This window comes from Kogia breviceps, chromosome 12 (assembly GCF_026419965.1).
Source record: "Kogia breviceps isolate mKogBre1 chromosome 12, mKogBre1 haplotype 1, whole genome shotgun sequence".
NCBI lineage: Eukaryota > Metazoa > Chordata > Mammalia > Artiodactyla > Physeteridae > Kogia > Kogia breviceps.
Window position 1 is genome coordinate 15,659,940 of NC_081321.1, and position 20,403 is coordinate 15,680,342.

Genomic DNA, 20,403 nt, shown 5'->3' on the forward strand with positions numbered 1-20,403 from the left:
GCCCATAGTACGTGCCAAGTAAATATTTGTTTAACAAACATGTTAATGACTACTTAAAGGCAGATGGTTTTTCCAACCTGCTTAAGTGATAGTGACAACATAATTCTTTTTTTTTTTTTTTTTTTTTTTGGCGGTACGAGGGCCTCTCCCGTTGCGGAGCACAGGCTCCGGACGCGCAGGCTCAGCGGCCACGGCTCACGGGCCCAGCCGCTCCGCGGCACGTGGGATCTTCCCGGACCGGGGCACGAACCCGTGTCCCCTGCATCGGCAGGCGGACTCTCAACCACTGCGCCACCAGGGAAGCCCCGTAATTCTTTTAGAGCTACACCTGCCAAACTATATCTCTATCTATCTATCTATAAATATATGTATGTATTTAAATGGAGTTAGGCTTCGTTAGCTATTGTTTTATTTAGTACTTTTGAACCTATACTCAAAAGTAAAAGGAGGAATTTTTCTTTCCTGTATACTCTCTTTACCTAGTTTTTTAATCAAGATTATACTAATCTCTAAAAAACAAATAATGTATAAAGAAAAAAAAGTTTTTTAAGATTATACTAGAATTATAAAATGTGTTTGGCCGCTTTCTTGTTTGTACATTTTCAGCACTAAATCATTTCAATTGTTCTTTGAAAGTCTATAAAACTTACCTATCAAACCTTCTGGACCTGGACCTTGGGGTGAGGAACAGGGCAGGAAGCAGGATAACTCAAGAGCAACAAGTTCACCTGTACGTGGTATTGTCTATTTCTCACCCCAAAGAGGCTCGGCCAGCACCCTGATACTAACACCCACCCACCTTTGTAATACTGGGCAGAAGCGCAGGTTTCCCTGACTTGCAGTGGTAATGGCTAATTACATCCACACAGTAATCTTCCCAGGTTGCCACAAGGGAAAAGAACTTAACCCAGAAGCTCCCTCCCAATATAGCCCTAGACAGTCTCTGACCAGGCTGCATATTATTCCTCTACTAGGTCATCACTGCCTTCTCCCTCCCCCAGGGCTTAGCATCGTTTTTATTTTAGCTCTTCAATTCTATTCTTACAAACCCAGCATTGATTCTGAAAGAAAACAGGTCATCTGTGCTAATCTGTCATCTTGTTTTAAGAGCAATCATGTATTTTATGTGAATGATATTTACATCAATCGCAAGCTTACTATATACCAGCCACTTTAAAATAGGTTCCCTTCTGTAATTCTCAAAATTGGACTGTGAAATAGGCACTATTATTGTCTCCCTATTTTTAAGATAAGGAAGTGAGACTTAATGTTTTAAGTCACTCACTCAGTAACACAGGTAATAAATGTCAGAGCAGAGACAAAGATCTGTCGTAGATCGAGAAACTTCTACCGTGATCAACTTCGTACATGGCACAGGTTATAGACATAAAATGTAATTGTCTTAAATCACTTGAGATAGTCCGTATACAGAAATAGAGACTCCAGTTGGAATAAAATTGTTCTTTGGAAACTAGGTAATATCCGTATTCACCTCTGGCAATGACTGTGAACAGGTTTTGCTGTTGACCCCTTGGGAGCCTAGGAGGTCTGCTTCTCCAAGCTCTTCTGAAGACATCCTCTAAAGACCTCGCAGCCCCTCAGTGAGTTCCTGGAGTGTTCACCCAAGATTTAGCTTAAAGACTGACTCCTAATAGTTGCCAGCAATGTAGGAACATAGGCATCTTCCTACGTTCTCCTGTGTGCCACCAACACCACAGATGGCATAGTTTCTTCATTCTTCCCCAACCAGGGAACAGGTGTTTCTCTCAAATTCCCACTATCATTCTACGTGTTCTCTTCTGTTTTTGCTTCTCATCTGTTGAGTATTATTCAGAGATGTAATCTATTACATTAGAGAAGGAAATTGTATCATGGTAGGTCATTCGGAATAAAATGTGTAAAGACAGCATATTTAGGATAAAGCGTACCAATCAATGAAGTATTTTGAAAGGCCAGATAAACAAGAGAAAATCATGGGAAAATTGCACAGAGAAGGAAGGTGAGCCGAGAGCACAGTGGGCCTTTGGTCATGGTTCCCTAGAAGCTGAACTGTACCTGTAGCGATAGGACCCCCTTCCCATGGTAATGACGTTATAACTAGGAGATTTGGTTCCCCCTTAGCTCTTACTCTTCGGAATGGCTCAACTCCCTACGCTATTATACAAAGAGGTTTTAATTTTTCCTCTTTAGGTATTTCCTAGAACTTTATTCCCAAGTTAGGATTTCTAGATCAGAGAACATTATCGATTTTGATTTTGCATTTGCTTTGTGGATTTAGTATACATATAAAAGATGTGTTATTCATTTTTATTACAGTGTTTTATGTTTGATACGGAAGAAAAATACTATGTTCAGTTCACAAATTATATTTAGATGCTATTTATCAGAGATGAAATACTGGGTGGGTATAGACCATTGGTCTGATCTAGGTTAAGTATATCGTGGGTCTTTTGTTCCAGTCCTCTGTGTAGTTTTATACAGGAACATGGGAATAAGAACAAGGGTAAACATCACAGTGGATTCAGAGAGTGAGTTTCCTACATACGTTAGGTTTCTGGTGGACTCTAGACATTTTTTTTTTCATTTCAGACATCTGCATGTGTAATGAACGTTATTGCTGCGTTTTTTTCTTGTTACTCTGGATGTTACCGAGGAATGGAAGAGTAGTCACAGAGTATTTGTCCTAGAATATTTGGCTGTCTTTCACTGGGGTATTAAAATGAGAGGACTAAACTTTTTATCCAGTAGGTGGCACTCTTGGTCTTCGGACCCCAGCGTTCACAGCTGAATGACTGTTCCTTTGCATTGGTTACAGACCATAACAGAATCCATGCCACCGATGTCTTACATGCTGTTTGGTATCTTACGACACAACCTATTCCCGGCCTCTCAACTGTGATTAATGATCACGGATCAGCAAGCGATTCAGGTACGTATGAAGTCCCTCTGTGCTCCCGTGTAAATTATGGGAAGAGAAGAGTGGTTTTTTAAAAAGGAAATCAAGACAAATGATATCAGTTTAATACTTTCGTAAAAGCTCTATTATCTTCATTGTGTCTTCTCAGATTCTGACAGTGGGTTTACACATGGACATATGGGATATGTATTCTCAAAAATGTGTAATGTGCCAGATGATAAATATGGATGTTTGTCTGGAAATATCCCTGCCTTGGAGTTGATGGCCTTGTATGTGGCTGCAGCCATGCATGATTTTGATCACCCGGGAAGGACTAATGCTTTCCTGGTTGCAACTAGTGCTCCTCAGGTAAATCTTTCAATTTTGATCAGGGGAAATAATTCAATTTTGCGATTTCTCTGAAGAAAATTAATTTTGTACATTTGACTTTCACGTTAGCTCATATTCACTTGGTGCCTGTTTATATTTAGCCCTGAGATAAAATTCTTAGAGACCATGCTCATTTTGAAAAGATATCGTGGTTTGTTCTAAGTCATCAATGGTGCATATGTAACTTTATCGCCCATGGGGATCCCCTCTCAATTTTCTTAGGAAGAAAAACCGCTTGAATTCATGTTAATGAACTTCCCCAACAAAGAAAATCTGACCTATACAAAAGTTTCTTTCTGAAAAGATTAGAGAACCAAATCTCTCTTGGTTCTCTAATTTAAGAATTAAAGGTTTCTTTGGATATAAATTTAAGACTATTAAGAACGTAAGGCACCTTTGGATATAAATCCCATTCCTTTGAGATATATTCATTATAACAATTACTATTCTTATGGCATTTTTATTGGTTAGGAAGAATTAAAAATCAATTTGTTTCATTCACTTAAGGGAAATATTTTACCTGAACATAGTACTCCAAAAACAGTAACTTTAAAGAAGTTCATCTTGGCATGTACTTAAATTTAAGTCCAATGTTAATCACTAAGTATTTAGGCATCTCCATCTATATAATTAAACTTAATAAGCTTTTCCTTGATTTAATCAGCTGGACCCATGTTACTAAAGATCCCAAGATCTTGTTTTTCTTTCTAGAGGATGTAGAGGCTAATCTGGTCCAGTACTCTTTTTTTTTTTTGGTCACGTTTGCTTTTTGTCTTTTTCCCCATTCTCATCCATTTCCACACCCTCTCTTATAGACTAGTCTAGAATTTTCTTCCAATCTGTATACAATACAAATATCCTGATTTTTTTTCTCACTGCTTACTTTAATTTCTTTCACTGTGCCGTTCATACACCAGAGTATATTTTCCCTAAAGATAAGCAAATCCTTTTGCCAACACCATATACCATTCAATTTTCCTACACATGCATGCATTTTCACTTGCCTCACTTGGTATCTCACAACAGAACCTATTCCTAGCCTCTCAACTGTGATTAATGATTATGGATCAGCAAGCAATGATAAATTAATATTTATTAATATTCATAAAATATCAATTTTCATGTCCTTGGTCTTTCTTTTTTGTCCTTATACCTTTTTTCCCCTCCATCTAAATCTACCACACTAGTCTCCAAGCATTTTTTAGGCAACTTCCTTTTCCTTTGCAGCTTCTCTCAGCATTACTGGAGAATTTCAAACAAGTAGATATTTACTATATACTTTCAATTAGCAGACGGGGGGTGATATTTCCTATGGCTGATTGTGGGGTAAGAATCTTTTGAATTATGGGCTTCTCAGGGATTCCATTCCTCTGTATTAGTTATATGTATTTAACTAAAAGGAAGTCACTCTTATTCTAGATGTGGGAAGTAACTGAGTTGCTTCTTAGGAATATTAGTATATTTGCATATTTTAATGGTTAAATTCCTGTGCCCTGCAAAATAATAATAATCTGATAAAATCTAACTCTAAGCCCTTCAGCTGCAAGAATTTGAAATAAAGTTTCAAGGAAATGAAATAACGTTTCAAGGAAATGAACTTTATCTTACAAAAAAGGAAATTTAACCAAGAAAAGTAAACAATGTACAGCAATAAGTGGTTCTTAATAACTGGCTGTCACAAGATTACATTCCTGTGTTCCATGATAAGAGAAGATTCCAAAAGCTTTGCATGTTCTCATTTATTTTTGTTTTTTAATTTAAAAAGTTGAACTCTTCACTCTCGTCTTGGCCTAGGCGGTGCTCTATAATGATCGTTCAGTTTTGGAGAATCATCATGCAGCTGCTGCGTGGAATCTTTTCATGTCCCGGCCGGAATATAACTTCTTAGTTAACCTTGACCATGTGGAATTTAAGCATTTCCGTTTCCTTGTCATTGAAGCAATCTTGGCCACCGACCTGAAGAAACACTTTGACTTCGTAGCCAAATTTAATGCCAAGGTAACTAGATTTGTACCAGTCTTCATTTTCTGACCACATTGAAAGAAGTCATGGAATCAAAGTGTTGAACAAAACTCACTGCTGTCACCTCATATATGTCAAATGTGAAAATGAGAGGAAATGAAATGTTGAACCAGAGCGGGTATTTAGGCATTGGTCCCAACCTGGAAACCCGATACGTTGAGGTGCTGTCTGTGTAGATTATACTTTGCACTGCAGAGAAATAATAGAATTCTAACTATCATTGTGTTTTTGTTTGATTTAATTTGCTCTCATCTCTGTGGAATGCTAACAGAAATTACCTGGCAGTAGTAAAGGTCAAAAACCTGAAGCAGAATTTCATACATCAAACATAAACACCCAAATGTTAACTCAAAATTTCTTATTATTTGTAGCCACATTACTTTAATAGTAATTTAAAACCTATGATAATATTAAATAGCATTTCTTTTCAATTCCATAATTAATAATTATCCATCATTTGTTATTTTACTTTTTTTGGTGAGCTATTTTAGTATTAATTTATGCAAGCCAATAACGTTATTTGAAACAGCTGAGATGTTTCTCATTACTTGGTATTCTAATCTGCACATGGTAGGAAGACAATCAATATTCTGTTGTTTATTCTCCTGTTCAACTTTTGCTTTCATTGAGTCAGAACCCATTGTAACTTGGTCCCTCAAACAGGTGAATGATGAAGTTGGAATAGATTGGACCAATGAAAATGATCGTCTGCTGGTTTGTCAAATGTGTATAAAGTTGGCTGATATCAATGGGCCAGCTAAGTTTAAAGAGCTCCATCTTCAGTGGACAGAGGGTATTGTCAATGAATTTTATGAACAGGTAACTAACTGCACTATTTCTCTTAATCCATATTGAGGCTGCTCATAAATTCCCTAAAGCTTCCAAAAGCTGTAAAAGCTTGATCAGTCTATTTCATATTCATGCTACCATCAGAAAAGGCACTGGCCAATTTTAATCAGAGGATTAAAAAAATGACAAAAGTTGGTCTAAACTGTAAGCATAAAAACTCTAAGATAGTTATTTGCGAGTATTAATAAATCGCCTTTCCCTGGACTTTTTTTTTTTTTTTTTTTTTTTTTTTTTTTTTTTTTTTTGCGGTACGCGGGCCTCCCACTGCTGTGGCCTCTCCCGTTGCAGAGCACAGGCTCCGGACGCGCAGGCTCAGCGGCCATGGCTCACGGGCCCAGCCGCTCCGCGGCACGTGGGATCCTCCCGGACCGGGGCACGAACCAGCGTCCCCTGCATCAGCAGGCGGACTCGCAACCACCGCACCACCAGGGAAGCCCTCCCTGGACATTTTTAAAGAAATATTAGAAAGAACTTTTTTGAGCATTATAGATAGGACTTATATATAAAATAAATGTTTGTGCTTTCTAATGTATTGCGTTTCCTCAGAATAAATTCATAATCAATCAATCCTGAAATATTGAATATAGAAAAAATGTAATGGAAAGAGAAAATCCAGTTATAATAATTCCACTACATAGGCATAACCATTGTTGATATTTTGGTATAACTCCTTCATTAATGTTGTTAGGTAACTTCTGGTTTACAAGCATATTTTCTTTCCAGAAATGAATCAGTTCAAAGGAAACACTTATACAGTAGTACTGTTAAACATAGATAAATAAGAATATCAGAGACTATATAATCACAGAAGACAAAATTCAACCCAAAGCCGGGTTAAGGTAGCGACTTTAATTGAGGAATAAATTACTTTAAAATTTCTGGCAGCCAAGGCAAAAAAAAAAGGAAACCATGATAGATTATCTATTTGTTGGATATTTATATCCAGCATTGCCTTTTAAGATGCATTTATATTCTAACTTATACTCTAATATAAGGAACAATGACTAGTGTGGTAAGAAAGGTTATCTACTTAGACATTAACCATTTCTTGTATTTCCCCTTGATCAGAAACCAAACCCTCAAGATTACAAAAGTGGTAAATGGAAACAAAGCAGTCCAACAGGAATCTTAGTAATGTGGGGAAAATCTCTTAGCAGTCCAGGAAAGAAAGAGGTCACACGTATGCCTGGGTTCTTGCGTATTTGCAAATTTTAGATGCCAAGGGAATGGTGACGTTATTTGTATTTTACACTTTCCTTGTCCTTTGCCTTTCTAGTAACTGTTCCTGCTACGTTCCTATTTCTAGGGTGACGAAGAGGCCAGCCTCGGGTTACCAATAAGCCCTTTCATGGACCGTTCTGCTCCTCAGCTGGCCAACCTTCAGGAATCCTTCATCTCGCACATTGTGGGTCCTCTCTGCAACTCCTATGATTCAGCAGGACTGATGCCAGGGAAATGGGTGGAAGACGGTGATGAGTCAGGAGACACCGATGACCCAGAAGAGGAGGAGGAGGAGGAGGAAGCACCAAACGAAGAGGAAACCTGTAAAAATAGTGAATCTCCAAGTAAGTTATAGAATCGCTCTCGAATGTGCTTCTCCTAGGATTGTTTTCTTACTTAGGTTCGCAATAAATTGGATGCTCCTCGTGAATTTCATAGCTTAGTCCAAATATCACCTGCTGCAGTGATTACGGATACTCCCCCTGCCCCAATATCATGACAGTGGAAATTACAGACTGTGGAATCGATTATAATACCGTGTTCATAAAAAGGTATGTTCTCTGTTACGAAGTAAGACAATTAAGTCATCAAAGCCTATTTTTCAGAGTATCTGAATGACTTAGGAATCTCAGGTACTATCTAGACCAGCCATAGGCTTTTCCTGGCTTGCTTCGGGGGGGGGGGGTGCTAAAGTGGTAAGAGGTAGTAGTCACTCATTCATTCATCAGATATTTATTAAGCACCTACTCTGTGCCAGGCATTCTTCTAGGTTCTAAAGACAGAGCCATGAACAGATCAGACAAAAAAAAAATTCGAACAATCCTTGCCATTTTAGACTTATATCCCAGTGAGGTCAGCAGACACTAAGAAAGACAAATCAGTAAATCTGTAATATGTTAGGTACTGATCAATGCTAGAGTTTAAAAATAAAAATGAAAAATAAGGATATGAAATATTGTGCAGAAAGATTAAAATCTTAGATAAGATAGCCATGGACGGTCTAAATAAGAGATGTTTTTTTTTTAAACCTGAAAGAAGCAAGGGAAGGAGAGATCCATGGAAATAGATGTGGACAAAGCATTGCAAGGAGAGAGGAAAGCAAACCGTGAAAAGGTCCTGACGTGGACACTGGCTGGGTGTTCAAGGAGCATCGGGAGAGCTGGGAGGCTGAAGCAGAGGAAGCGGGGTGGTGAGTGGAGACCGAGATGTTGGAGGGTTAGAAGGTAGGGCTCTGCAGGTCACAGTATGGAGTGTGGCTTTTACTCCGAGTAAGATGGGAAGCCATCAGAGGTTTTGAGCAGAAGACTTAGTTGATTCAACTTAATGTTTTAACTGGATTGCTTCAGCTGCTTCGTTGAGAATATTCTAGAGTTTGGGGTAAGAGCAAGGGTATAAGCAGGGTAGTGTGTTAAGAGGCTATTGAAATTATCCAAGTGAGAGATGACTGTGGCTTTGGACCAGGGTAGTGGCAATAGTGACAGTGAGAAGTGGTCACATCTCGTCGTTGATGTGGAGTGCATCATGTAGCCGTTCTAATCTGTTGAACTTAATTGTCTATAAAATCAGGATTATTTTTCTTCATGTCTTGAAATATTGTCCAGTTTCTCCTGCCATAGGGAGGAGGCCCTAATAGCATAATTAGGAAAACCAATAACCCTTACAGTGATATTGCACAAATACTGTTCCTGTGTTCATGGGAGTATAGTATGTGTTCTCTATCTACCTTCATAAAGGAAGTTCAGTCTTAATATTGATATTCTTCAAGGCCCTTATCAAAAATATTACCAATGAAAGACATTATGATCATTTTTTTCTTTTAGCACAGTCAGGGAAATGCATGACTTAGTTCATTTGGCCATCTAGGTAAAGAGATATTCTAACCTGTGTATTAACCTATTTTGCCCTCATATAAGTGCCCCGTCGTAAACTCACATAAGCAGAGATAAAGAACTCATTATTAACCATAGACTGGTGAGACGGGGCAAGTTAGGCTTTAGGTCAAACTTTTGCTTAAGGTCTAACCCATATATTAACTTTTATACAGAATGGGAGGAAAATCAAAAGTTGTTTTCCTTCAATATTCTATTATCAGAGTAATTTTATTTTATTCCTCTGATGCTTGTCAAAAGATGTCCGTTAAAAATTTTGTGCTGATCTTGGGATTCAGAGGTAGGAGCCAAGACAGGATTCATGGATTATTCATTTTCTCATTTAATAAACATGCGTGAATTTTTACTTTTTTTTTTCATTCAAAGAGCCAGGTAATTTGCTGTCCGACTAAGGACTGGACAGTTTTTCCACTGAATGTTATTGGAAAGTGTGGTCAGCTTAGCCTCTGGAAAATCTTTGTTCCCGTGGGCCCTACTTGATTGCTATTTGAACTCATACGTTGAAGCAACACATACATAATCTGGGCATCAAGAATTGAAGAACCTAGGTTAGGAGATTCAACAGGCTCAACTCGTCAGCATTGCCTTTAGCAGCAAATACAGCAAACAACCAAATATTCGATTTGTCTCTGTTCTGTAGGGTTGGGTGGCCATACTGACTCTCAGATTCTGATGTTACTCTACTGACCTTCCCATTTTTAATCAAGCTCACTAAAGCAAGATGAGAATTCTGTGGATTCTGTTTACTAATGGCTTCTAAAAGTCAACTGGTCACCTTTACGTTAAAATTTAAAACATCATCGACAATGATTGGATAACCATAGCTTTTGAAAAATTATATTTGAACTATCCCTTTATAGCCAAGAAAATGATAAATATTGGGCAATGTTAGTATCTAGTAAAAATTGGCCACATGGAATAATAGGATTCTAGAAATGGAAGGGGAATCAGTGATCATCCAGTTCAGCTGCCTCATTTTACAAAAGTCGAAACTGAGGCTCAGAAGTTTGACAGCCCAAGGTGTAGATGGATTCCACAGAACCAGAAAAGAAACCCAGGTCTCCTCGTTTTAACTCCATTGTTATTGACTCTTAGTAATTTTAATTTCAGGATTCATATTGACTGAGATGGTTAACTTGATTTAACCTGAAACTTAGATTTCAGAAAAAATGTAAATTAAATATGCACTGATAATTTCAGCAATTTGCAAAACTTGGAGATCTCTCAGGAAACACAGAATTAAATATTTCAATATGGTATCCTGGGTAAAGAAGGCTTTTTTTCCCCACCTCATAATTAAATTTGAAAGATTCCTACGGCAAACTAAGAGGTTTCTAATGAAGTACTAAGCTGCATTTAGAGTTTGAGCAATGAAAGGATCTTTGTTCTCATTTCAAAAGGTTCCAGTGCTGAACAATTTGGCTCTCAATACAGGCATGTTTTAGACCACCTGCAGACTCTAATCTACGCAAATTTATTTGGTACAAACTTTCTTCTACGTCACCTTATTCAGTTTAATTCCAGAGAGGTTTATTGCTAATGTTTAGCAGCATTAATAAGAGAACAGCTGCTCTCATGGGGGCTGCCCTGAAAGGAAAAAGAGAAAAGTTGAGCTTTTGTTAGCTTCTTCCCTGTGAATGCACTACCGTGAATGTGTGTAACTTTGGGATGGAATAATCACCTTGAGCAGTAGAGCGTGTGCTACGACTGATTCAAGTCCATCCTTCACCCAGTGATCATCTGTAACTCTCCTGACTCAAAGGATTAGGTTAAAAAGTATATTAACATGTAAAGATTTCTCAATTGAACATAACTACAATAAACACAATGTAGAAATAGACAAGTAGATAGCTTTGATAGAAAAGTAATTTTAAAGGTTTGCTCTTAAAAATTGAATGGATTAATATATTTTATTGATTTGTATAGAAAGAATTCAGATTATTTTCAATTTTATATTATGTATATATTGCCTTTGTTAAGAATCTTATAATTGAAGAAATTGGTGTTATGCTCCAGGGCCCCATGCCCTCTGCCTGTACACATGCCCCTCACATACCTAGAATGCTGCCAGCCTGTTCTTCACCCAGTGTATTTAATTCTCATAATTTACATCTCAGCTCAAGTGTCATGTCCTTTGGAAAAAGACTTTATCTACTCCCTCACAGGTTGAGTACCTGATGTTGCCATACTTTGATGTGTCAGAGAGAAATTGCACTGCATACTTGTTAAAAATGGTAAGGAAGACTTTCTTCAAGACTATTGCAATAGGAGAGAGACATTGGACTCAACTCCACTGAAAACAAAGGCAGGAGAGTTTTTACACGCTGGAATGAGCTAAGGAAACAGTACTGAGGACCTTTAAGGGGAGTTGGTCGATGTGATTAGGCCATTTTTGTTTGCTAATTGGTGCTTATTGAAGTTAGGCTCCTTCCTACCCACAGAGATCGGTGATAGGGACCCTGTCTTTCTTAATAATTGCATTTCAAAGGGCTGGCTCCCAGGTCCTTGAGAAAGATGTCTCCTGGGTTGTCAAACTGGCTAGAGGCTGGGAGAAGATTTATTTACGTTACCAAGGAGCAGAGAAAGAACTTGCGATTACAAGTTTTAGATCGGGTCCTAGAGTCTGGAAGAAACCTATCTAAAGTTTAGTGAAGATGAGGGGAACATCAAGGCCATCTTGGTCACTTATCTAGGTCCATCATAAAACATAGCATGTGTATTTCAGTTTTGATCTTCTGGGCCCTCTCTCCTATAGACGGTAAGCGCCTTTACGGCAAACTCTGAGACTCATTGGTCTTTGTTTCCATAGCATCCAGAAAAATGCTTGTCAGTTAGTAGGTGATCATTATAAGCTGATTGATGGGTCCATCTCATGAATAAGATAAGGAATATAGTAAATATTTTTAAAAACTTCTTGCTATGAGTCTGCCTGTATCCATTCCTTCCCCCCCCCCACCCCGGCATTCATCCAACTTAATAATTTCCTTATGTTTCTGTACGGTTCAAAAGTAATTCAAAGTAATTTGGTGTCCTTTTTCTGAACTATGTTTTAAAAATTGATCTTATCATCTTTTAAGGTACAAGAAATTTTTTTAATACTAAAACTGTTGAAGGAATCATTAGCACTTCCACAAAAATGTTGGTGGATGGCACATCTCCTAGCAGTCGGCTTTTTTTTTTCTTTTTTTTGTTATGGTTACTATGTTTTTCTTTTGTTTATCCTTCCAGGTTTTACATGGTAAGTCATTACTACATTAAGTAAATTCAAATTTCCTTGCAGATCATCCTGGTAACTTATACTGTTAACTCTTTAATGTAGTCTCACATCAGAATTTCCTGTGGACCACGTTTTCATACCTTTATTATTTTTATCATCAATCACTTGTCAACACTTCACCATGTACTTGGAACTGTGGAACAGAAACTAGAGAGAACATAATTCATTTAGTAAACTCTTACTGAATACTAACTAAAGTCTGGAGCTTTGCAGATATATACGCAAAGGGGGGAAAAACTTCTGTCCATAGAGAAGTTAGTTTATAATCCAATGTGAGACTCTGCCTAACTTCCAAATTCTTGGCCTATGCCTAAAATGGTCACTTGAATGAAGGTACATTATATTCTGTGCTTAGAAAAGAATAGCTGCCTACTTAACCTCTCCACTTGGAGGTCTCCCAGGCACTTCATGTTCAACATACGCCTCAAGTCGGCTCATCTAATGTACCCCTTCCTCAGTACATCTTGCCACTCAGCTGTTGACGTCAGAAAGCTCAGGGTTGTCTTTGATTCCTCCCTTCTTTTTTCCTTACATTTAATCAGTTGCCAAGTGCTGTTGATTATACCTCACAAATGTATCTCACATTTATCTACTCATCTTCGTTTCCATTGTCCCCGTCCTAGTCCAAGCCACCATCATCACGCAGCATCCTCCCAGCTAAGTAATTTCCCTCTCTTTCTGCCACCTTTCAAAGACTTTGTACAACTCAGTGTAATTGTCCTTACTTGTCTACTCTCTCTTTTCCCACTAGAGTCAAAGCTCCCTGCTAGAGGAGTTTGAAATTAATTTTTAAGTCCACAGGAAGCAGAACAGTACTATCAAAATGGTCTCTTCAAGAAAATCAATATTGTAGACTTTTGTGAGTTGAGTTGGTTGACAAAGCAGAGAAACACGTAACAAGGAATTAGTCCAGTAATCTAGGTGGAAAATCTTGAGAGTCTGAATGGAGTGAGAGTAATAATTCCAAGACACAGACGAAACCTTGAACTGGACGTTACGTTACCAGATATTAAATACTGTTCACAGTACGTCTCAATGATATGTTAATGGTTCATGCCATCTTCCTCTTATTTCCCCACTCTCAAAAATGATTATTACAATATACACATCAAGTGATAGATATATGTATCCATTTGGTACTTGAACCCTATGAATAAGGGGAAAAAACTGTCATGTACTCGACCCACAAATAAGTAGTCTAATATGGTGTTTTCCCAGGAAAGAAAACTTTCAAAAGGAGAAAAGTCTACTGCCAAATAACTCAGCACCTTCTGCAGAACCACAAGATGTGGAAGAAAGTCATTGAGGAGGAACAGAGGTTGGCGGGCATAGAGGATCAGTCCCTGGACCAGTGCCCCCAGCAGCATCCCTCAGAACAGATCCAGGCCATCAAGGAAGAAGATGAAGAAAAGGGGAAGCCGAAAGGAGAGGAGACCCCAACCCCAAAGCCAAACCAGTGACAATGGATAAATGAGCTACGTTTCCAAACAGAGTGACTTGTCACAGACTCTTTTCAAGCCAGCACAACACTTAGACACAACACTGTAGAAATATGAGAAGATGGGCAAACGGCTATGGCATTTTGGGATTCTTTGCATTTTATGTGTTTATTTTTACAGTGAGGTACATGGTTTAAAAAACTCTCACTCAGAGAAGCTTTCACATTACAACACCAGCTTCTAAGGATTTTTTTAAAGGAAGAAGTATATATGTGTGTGTGTGTGTGTGTGTGTATATAAGCTCTCACATAGATCCATGTAAAACATATTCACAGACACACACGCAGACACACCGAAAAGCCAGGATTCCTGGCTTCACGATTTAGTAACATTCATGTTAAGATATATAGTGGTCACTGTGATATAATAAATCATAAAGGAAAAACTAAAGGAAAACAAATTCCAAAGGAGATGGTGCAGCTTTAGCCGGGAAGCAGTGTAGCAAATGTAGGTTACGACTAAGAAGCTTTTGCTCTTGGTACTGAGGGATGAAAGTTCCAGAGCATTGTTTGAATTCTTATACATCCTGCCAACATTGTGTGTGTGTGTGTGTGTGTGTGTGTGTGTGAGAGAGAGAGAGAAAGAGATGGAAAGGATGCTCATGTGTATATACATTTGTATGTACGTAAGAGAGATTTTTATGGTTTTAGTTGTTCATAGCATTGCTGCTGCAGACGACTCAGCACATGTGAACAAACAGGATGCAGTTCGCTCTGGAGAGTCTTTAAGAGGCAGCCATCCCAAACGCCTGCCTCTACTTGGCTTCAGTAAAAGTCCCTCTACAGAAGGAGGGGATGGCAGGATGGGGGACAGGGCCACAGGCCTGTGCATCCCTTCGAGGCTCTCTGTCACCAGCCTTAAACCGGGAAGACTGAGGCATTTTCCAGTCGCTGAATGAATGTATAGGAGCTGTTTGTCTGTGAGTATGTCTGTCTGTCACTCACCTAAAATCAAATCACCATGGAAGGGGATGGCATTCTTTAAACAGAAACACCTCAGAAGGAGCTGAAGTCAGGTCTTTTCATCAGGTTACAGTTCTAAAAGGTCGCCAGAGAAGGCCTAGGAAATGGTTCTTAACGGGGGTGGCCCATGTCTTAATTTGCTGCAAAATGTGCGGTAGAAAAAGAAAAGAAAGAAAGGAAGGCAAACAGAAACCCACTCTGAGATAGATAGTGAGTGAGAGATGAAGAGGAAAATTTCAACCTAGGGTTTGGTGTTTATTGACATAGTGAAAGCCTGATTCTTGGCAACTGGTGAAGTTTGGCTTTTGGGTGGCAAAGGTCGCGCGGACAGCCCTGTTGTAGTGTTGCACGCACGGTGTGATGGGGTGACTTCTAGCTGTAACCTGGCCCATTGTCATGTTTCTTTTGGCAGGGAAGACTAGAGGGATTTGGGGGGACTGGGCCTATCAATGACAGTCTTTTTTTTTTTTTTTTTTTTTTTGGTTTGTTTGTTTATCTACACTTGTTTATGCTGTGAGCCAAACCTCTATTTAAAAAGTTGATACTCACTTTCAATATTTTATTTCATATTATTATATTTGTCATGAATAGTTATCTTGATGTAAATATAAAGATTTGTTTTTGTTTCTGTAGATAGTCAACTTTTTTTTTTAAAGGGAAAAGGGAAACATTTTTATAAAGTTCTATTTTAATCACCATTTTTATACATTGTAGCTCTCTCCAAGCCCAGTAAGAGATGGACGGTTCATTTGCATGGAGGTCTGTGAACACCCACTCATCTACCTGTTCTAATTTAAATGATAATCGGATACAGTTATTTTATGCCAATTAAATGAGGATGCTGCAAGGAATGTTTTTTCACTAGCAGCTCTGGCTAACTTTTGGGTAACTTCAGGCTCCACACCTCTCAAGCGAAAGACTTCCTTGAACAATGAGGAATGTTTATAATTGGTGTCCCTTTCTTCCCAACACTTTTTGCTTCTAACATTTCCTTTGATACTATATCCTGGCCTGCTCATCATCTAAACAACCTTAGCTTCAAGTAAATCTTGCTTGTGATTTCTACTTTGTATTTCCTCTCAAATCATAGGAAAGAGTGTTTACATTAAAAATGCCTTCATTTCTCATTAATGGATATTCTTCCCTTCCAAAGCAATGATTATACAATAATCCATAGCATTTTTTAAATAAGGCAAAGATAATACAATCCAAAATAAACATAGTTTCAAGGCAAATCTCCCCCAAAGTAGGAAAATATGAAAGGGATCAAATAGACGCAGATCCTACCTAAATAATGAGACTAACTTTTTTTCTGAGTTAACATCACGTCTTCATTATTTAAGACTTACTGAGTTGTTTTCCATGTTTTTAGTATTGCCTGTGTGTCTCTATGTTTGCAAAACTTACTGTGAGTCAAATACATTTCCCCAGTGAATTTATTTTCCTTCCATGGCAAATAACAGAAGGGAGGGGGAAGCATTTATACTCACATACCTCTTGTATCTAATTACTTAACAAAACGAATCTTTCCCATGTTCCAAATGCCATGTGTCTCTAAAATAAATGTAAGTCCAGGAAAAGTCTAGGTATGGAGCAAGTTAAATGGCGACAGAGTAGTTATACATTCATAACTGTCAATTGCTGGCTTCCTCAATGCTCCATGACCCCAAGTAGGGGCCCACCTGGCTGCCAGAGTAGAGGTCTAAGCACACTACCTGGTTTTTGTTTTGTTCTGTTTGAATGAAGAGTAAGAACCTCTTCATTCCAGAATTGTGCTCACCAGTCTAGGCAGATTAATCATTTTTTTTCTTCAAAGAAAGATAAATTGCCAGTGTATTAAAGCTAAAGTCAGTTCAAGACAAGGAATGGCGGTTCTTCAAGTGCTTGACTTGCATACGCACCCAGTACATCCCACAGGATGCCGAGAGACATGAAAAGATATTTTCTGCTAGTGATGGTCTCCCTGTCCTTGGCGACAGCAGTATTACTGTGTTCACTTCCAACTCTGGAGCTTGCTTCCCGTGGTGCCAGTGTATTTGTTGCAATTTACTACATTTTTATATGAGCCTAATTATAGGTGCCATTAGATAAACTCAGGTCTTTCAAATGAAGGAATGTCTAGCCCATTTAGGGAAAAGAATTGTATGGTCAGCCATGAAACTAATGGTAGGAAAAGTTGGAATTTGGTGGCCTTGATGCTAGTGGTTGCTTTCTGTTAAGGAAAAGACCAGGTATACTAAGAATGTCATCGATGTCATTTCCAGCATGCTGATAGAATGTCTTTCTGGTTATCGATCTAAGCCAACCTTGAGAATATTGTTTCCTTGGTGAAAACACCACTTCAGCATATTTTAAAACTCTAAGTTATTTTTGTCATTTATATAAGACCTGGTTTTGCTCTTAGTCAAAGATGAAGAGAGTAGTTCTGTACAGGGATTTATCTGCATCTGAGAAGTGAAGGAATTTCCTCCTATTATGTTTAAAAAAATATCCACTTTCTAAACACAGAACACGAAATTATGTCTGTCCCGTTTTGATGGAATTCCAGAACAAATCCTAACCATTACAATCTCAGTAAAACTAAAGACAATGGATGGTATGTCAAGCGGACTTCATATTACATGTATAATACGTATTGCAATTTCCTCACACCCCTGCCTCTCTTGATTTGCAATGTCCTGATGTCCCCTGTCACTTTCCCAGAGAACTTTCTTTGAAAGTAAAAGCTGTGCAAAAGGCATGAGACTCAGGCCTATTTTTTTGTTTAAATGATGGAAAAACATAAATTATTTTCTAAGTAATAAAGATATGAAAATTATCATTGTAAATAAAGTCTAAAGTTTGAAACGACTGCTTTACAAAAAGTGAACTATTTGTGCGATGAACAACTCCTAACTAATGAGAAGTAAAGAATCAAAATATCATTTCTCTTCTGCTTTAGGAGGTATTTTTGGTGCTTCCAGGTCAGTATGGGGATCTCCACTGTCCTTGTCATTCAGTTTTTCTAAAATAATACTGAAAACCACAATAAGCGTCTTACTGTCCTCTCTTCCATCCTAAGTCTGATTCCCACTTAACACTTTTCCTGGTTTATACGCAATTTTGGAAATAAACTGCCTTTTCAAATGGGCAGAAGGCTTCAGTAAAACAGAGTTCTGTAAACTTTCATAATCTACAGTAAATCAAATTCTCCATATAATTATTAGCTAATGGGTGTGGAACAAATCAACAAATTTTCAAATGCTAATAACTCAACTCCAGGTATTTGAGCACTAAAATATCTACATACTCTGAAACCAAACTAATCCTTTCATTTGCCTTCTATCAAGCAGCAAAATACTTTATAACCAGTTCTAAGTCGTTCATTTCTCTTGTGATTTCTCTATGAAGTAAAACTATGACCTTGCTGATGCTGTCTGTCATTCCATTTCTCTAATCTGTCCAACAAAATGGAACTTTAAGATTAGGAGACCAATTTCCCATTTTAGGTGAAGAGCATTCCAGAATTAAACTATGCGTAGCTTTTCTAATCAGAGGGAAATGTACCAGTTTTAGGTACTATGATCTTTACGTTCACACTACAAAATCATTCTAATAGCAGAGTAACAATAGTGACAAAAAATAATTGAGCATTTTGTTGCTAAATATGTTTGAAAATACAAAACTGAAGATTAAGCCATTATTTAGGTGGTAGAACTCAATATCCAGATTCAAAAATACTGATCTGGTATAGATTGTTTTAGTACAGATATGACTATAAACGATATGGAATGGTGTGTAGATGGAAAACAAAACTGGCTTTTGACATGTGCTTAAGGCTCTTATGAATCCAAATTCCCCACCTAAAGGCAGCTAGTTTTTCTCCATATCATACTTTTAAGGTTGATTACATTGACAGGCATTGGTATCATGGATTTCTGCTTCCTTGAGGAGTTGTGGAGCAAAGAAGAAAAGGCAAGCCTTCTTCTTATTGATAAGAAATACTGAACATGTTCATGTTCAGACAGATTTCCTCGTTGTTTTACATCAAGAAGTGATTGTTTAATCACGTAAATAATTCAAACAAAAATGCTTCAGAAAGAATAATATTAAATCATCATATGTAAGTACTACCAAGAATATTAAATTTGATTATTTGAAGCAAAGCAAAAAAAAAAAGTAAATCTGATTATCTGTTAAAATATTTTAGTCAGTTGAAACCCATAAAATGATGTTTCGTGGTATAGAGATGCTAAACATTTTGATATAATCAGAACTATTATGCAACAGAAAACTGTAAAAAGTAATATTTAATTATTTATCTAATTCTCTGCATGCCTCAGGGAGGAAAATATTTTATGAAGAGTCCAATAATACATGAAATAGATAAAAAGAAATTTAGTCCCCATAATTTAATTCGATTTAGGGTATAAATTAGAGTCTGAATTATCCCAAGAAAGAGGAATGACAAATCCAGCATGGCTTAGGTTGTTTTAAAATAAATGGTTTACTAATGAAGATTATATTTTACTAAACTCTAACACAGTTAAGAACCCAAATACTACCTTCATTACTAAGAAAAATTAAATCTTATTAATCTTGACTTTGACAAAGGAAGCACTGACCGATCAATAAACCACATGCACTACATTCGTCTGCTAAGACTGATCAAATGGTAGGTTGGAATTTGAGATTCACAGATAGAAAAGTAATTTTAAAAATGTTTTTAAAGCTTAAATGCTTTAAATTTTCTGTGTCAGTAGAAATACCTATCTCAAGTGAAACAGACACTATAGCACGGAATTCTTTCCTCTTTAAAACAAAACAAAAAGAAAACAAAGTCAAACTTACAGAAGAAAAGTATGACTTATCTCCAATTTTCCTTCTCTAACTCAAAATTAGTAAAGGAAAAATCATCACAAATTCTCTTCTAATATAATAAGGAGCAAGATGCCTTTCGCCTCAAGTTTTAACTCACCACACCTAGTTTCATTGTGCAGCCCATGGTACTAAAAAGCAAAAAAAAAACAAGCAGAGCTGTGGATTGGGAGTGAACACTACATGAAACTTAAAGGATCGTCCCAGGACACCTCTTCATCTTTTCTGTGGCAAACCAATTTAGTTCTCAGTTATTCTGGAGTAAAGGGACTTAATGGACCCGTATTTCAATCTTGACTTCCTTTATTACAATCAGCACTTACACATTTTGGAATGTGAACTAGCCCCTAGCGCTTGGAAACTGCTGCTTGAATACTTTTTGAAGGGAAGGATTTTTTTTTTTTATTCTAGTAATTTTACTTTCTATATACTAGCAAATTATTCAGATGGTTTAATGTGAAATTAAAAGTAATTGTTTAAAGATGTTTTCTTTGTGTATATCAGCTGTAGGTTGATAGAATTTCCCTCACTTTTCTTTTAA

At 37.5% G+C, this 20,403-nt stretch overlaps 1 protein-coding gene across 2 annotated transcripts in view; it reads left to right on the top strand.

Moving 5' to 3' along the window:
- Positions 1-17,855, top strand: part of PDE3A (phosphodiesterase 3A) — a 311,357-nt gene extending 293,502 nt beyond the window's left edge. For both annotated transcript variants that reach the window (XM_067008836.1, XM_059080068.2), the window contains 6 exons: positions 2,816-2,929; positions 3,066-3,265; positions 5,081-5,284; positions 5,972-6,127; positions 7,464-7,722; positions 13,763-17,855. In XM_067008836.1, the coding sequence (XP_066864937.1) occupies positions 2,816-2,929; positions 3,066-3,265; positions 5,081-5,284; positions 5,972-6,127; positions 7,464-7,722; positions 13,763-14,004 (1,175 nt within the window). In that variant the 3' untranslated portion in view covers positions 14,005-17,855. The remainder of the gene's footprint in view (positions 1-2,815; positions 2,930-3,065; positions 3,266-5,080; positions 5,285-5,971; positions 6,128-7,463; positions 7,723-13,762) is intronic.
- The last annotated feature ends 2,548 nt before the right edge of the window (positions 17,856-20,403 follow it).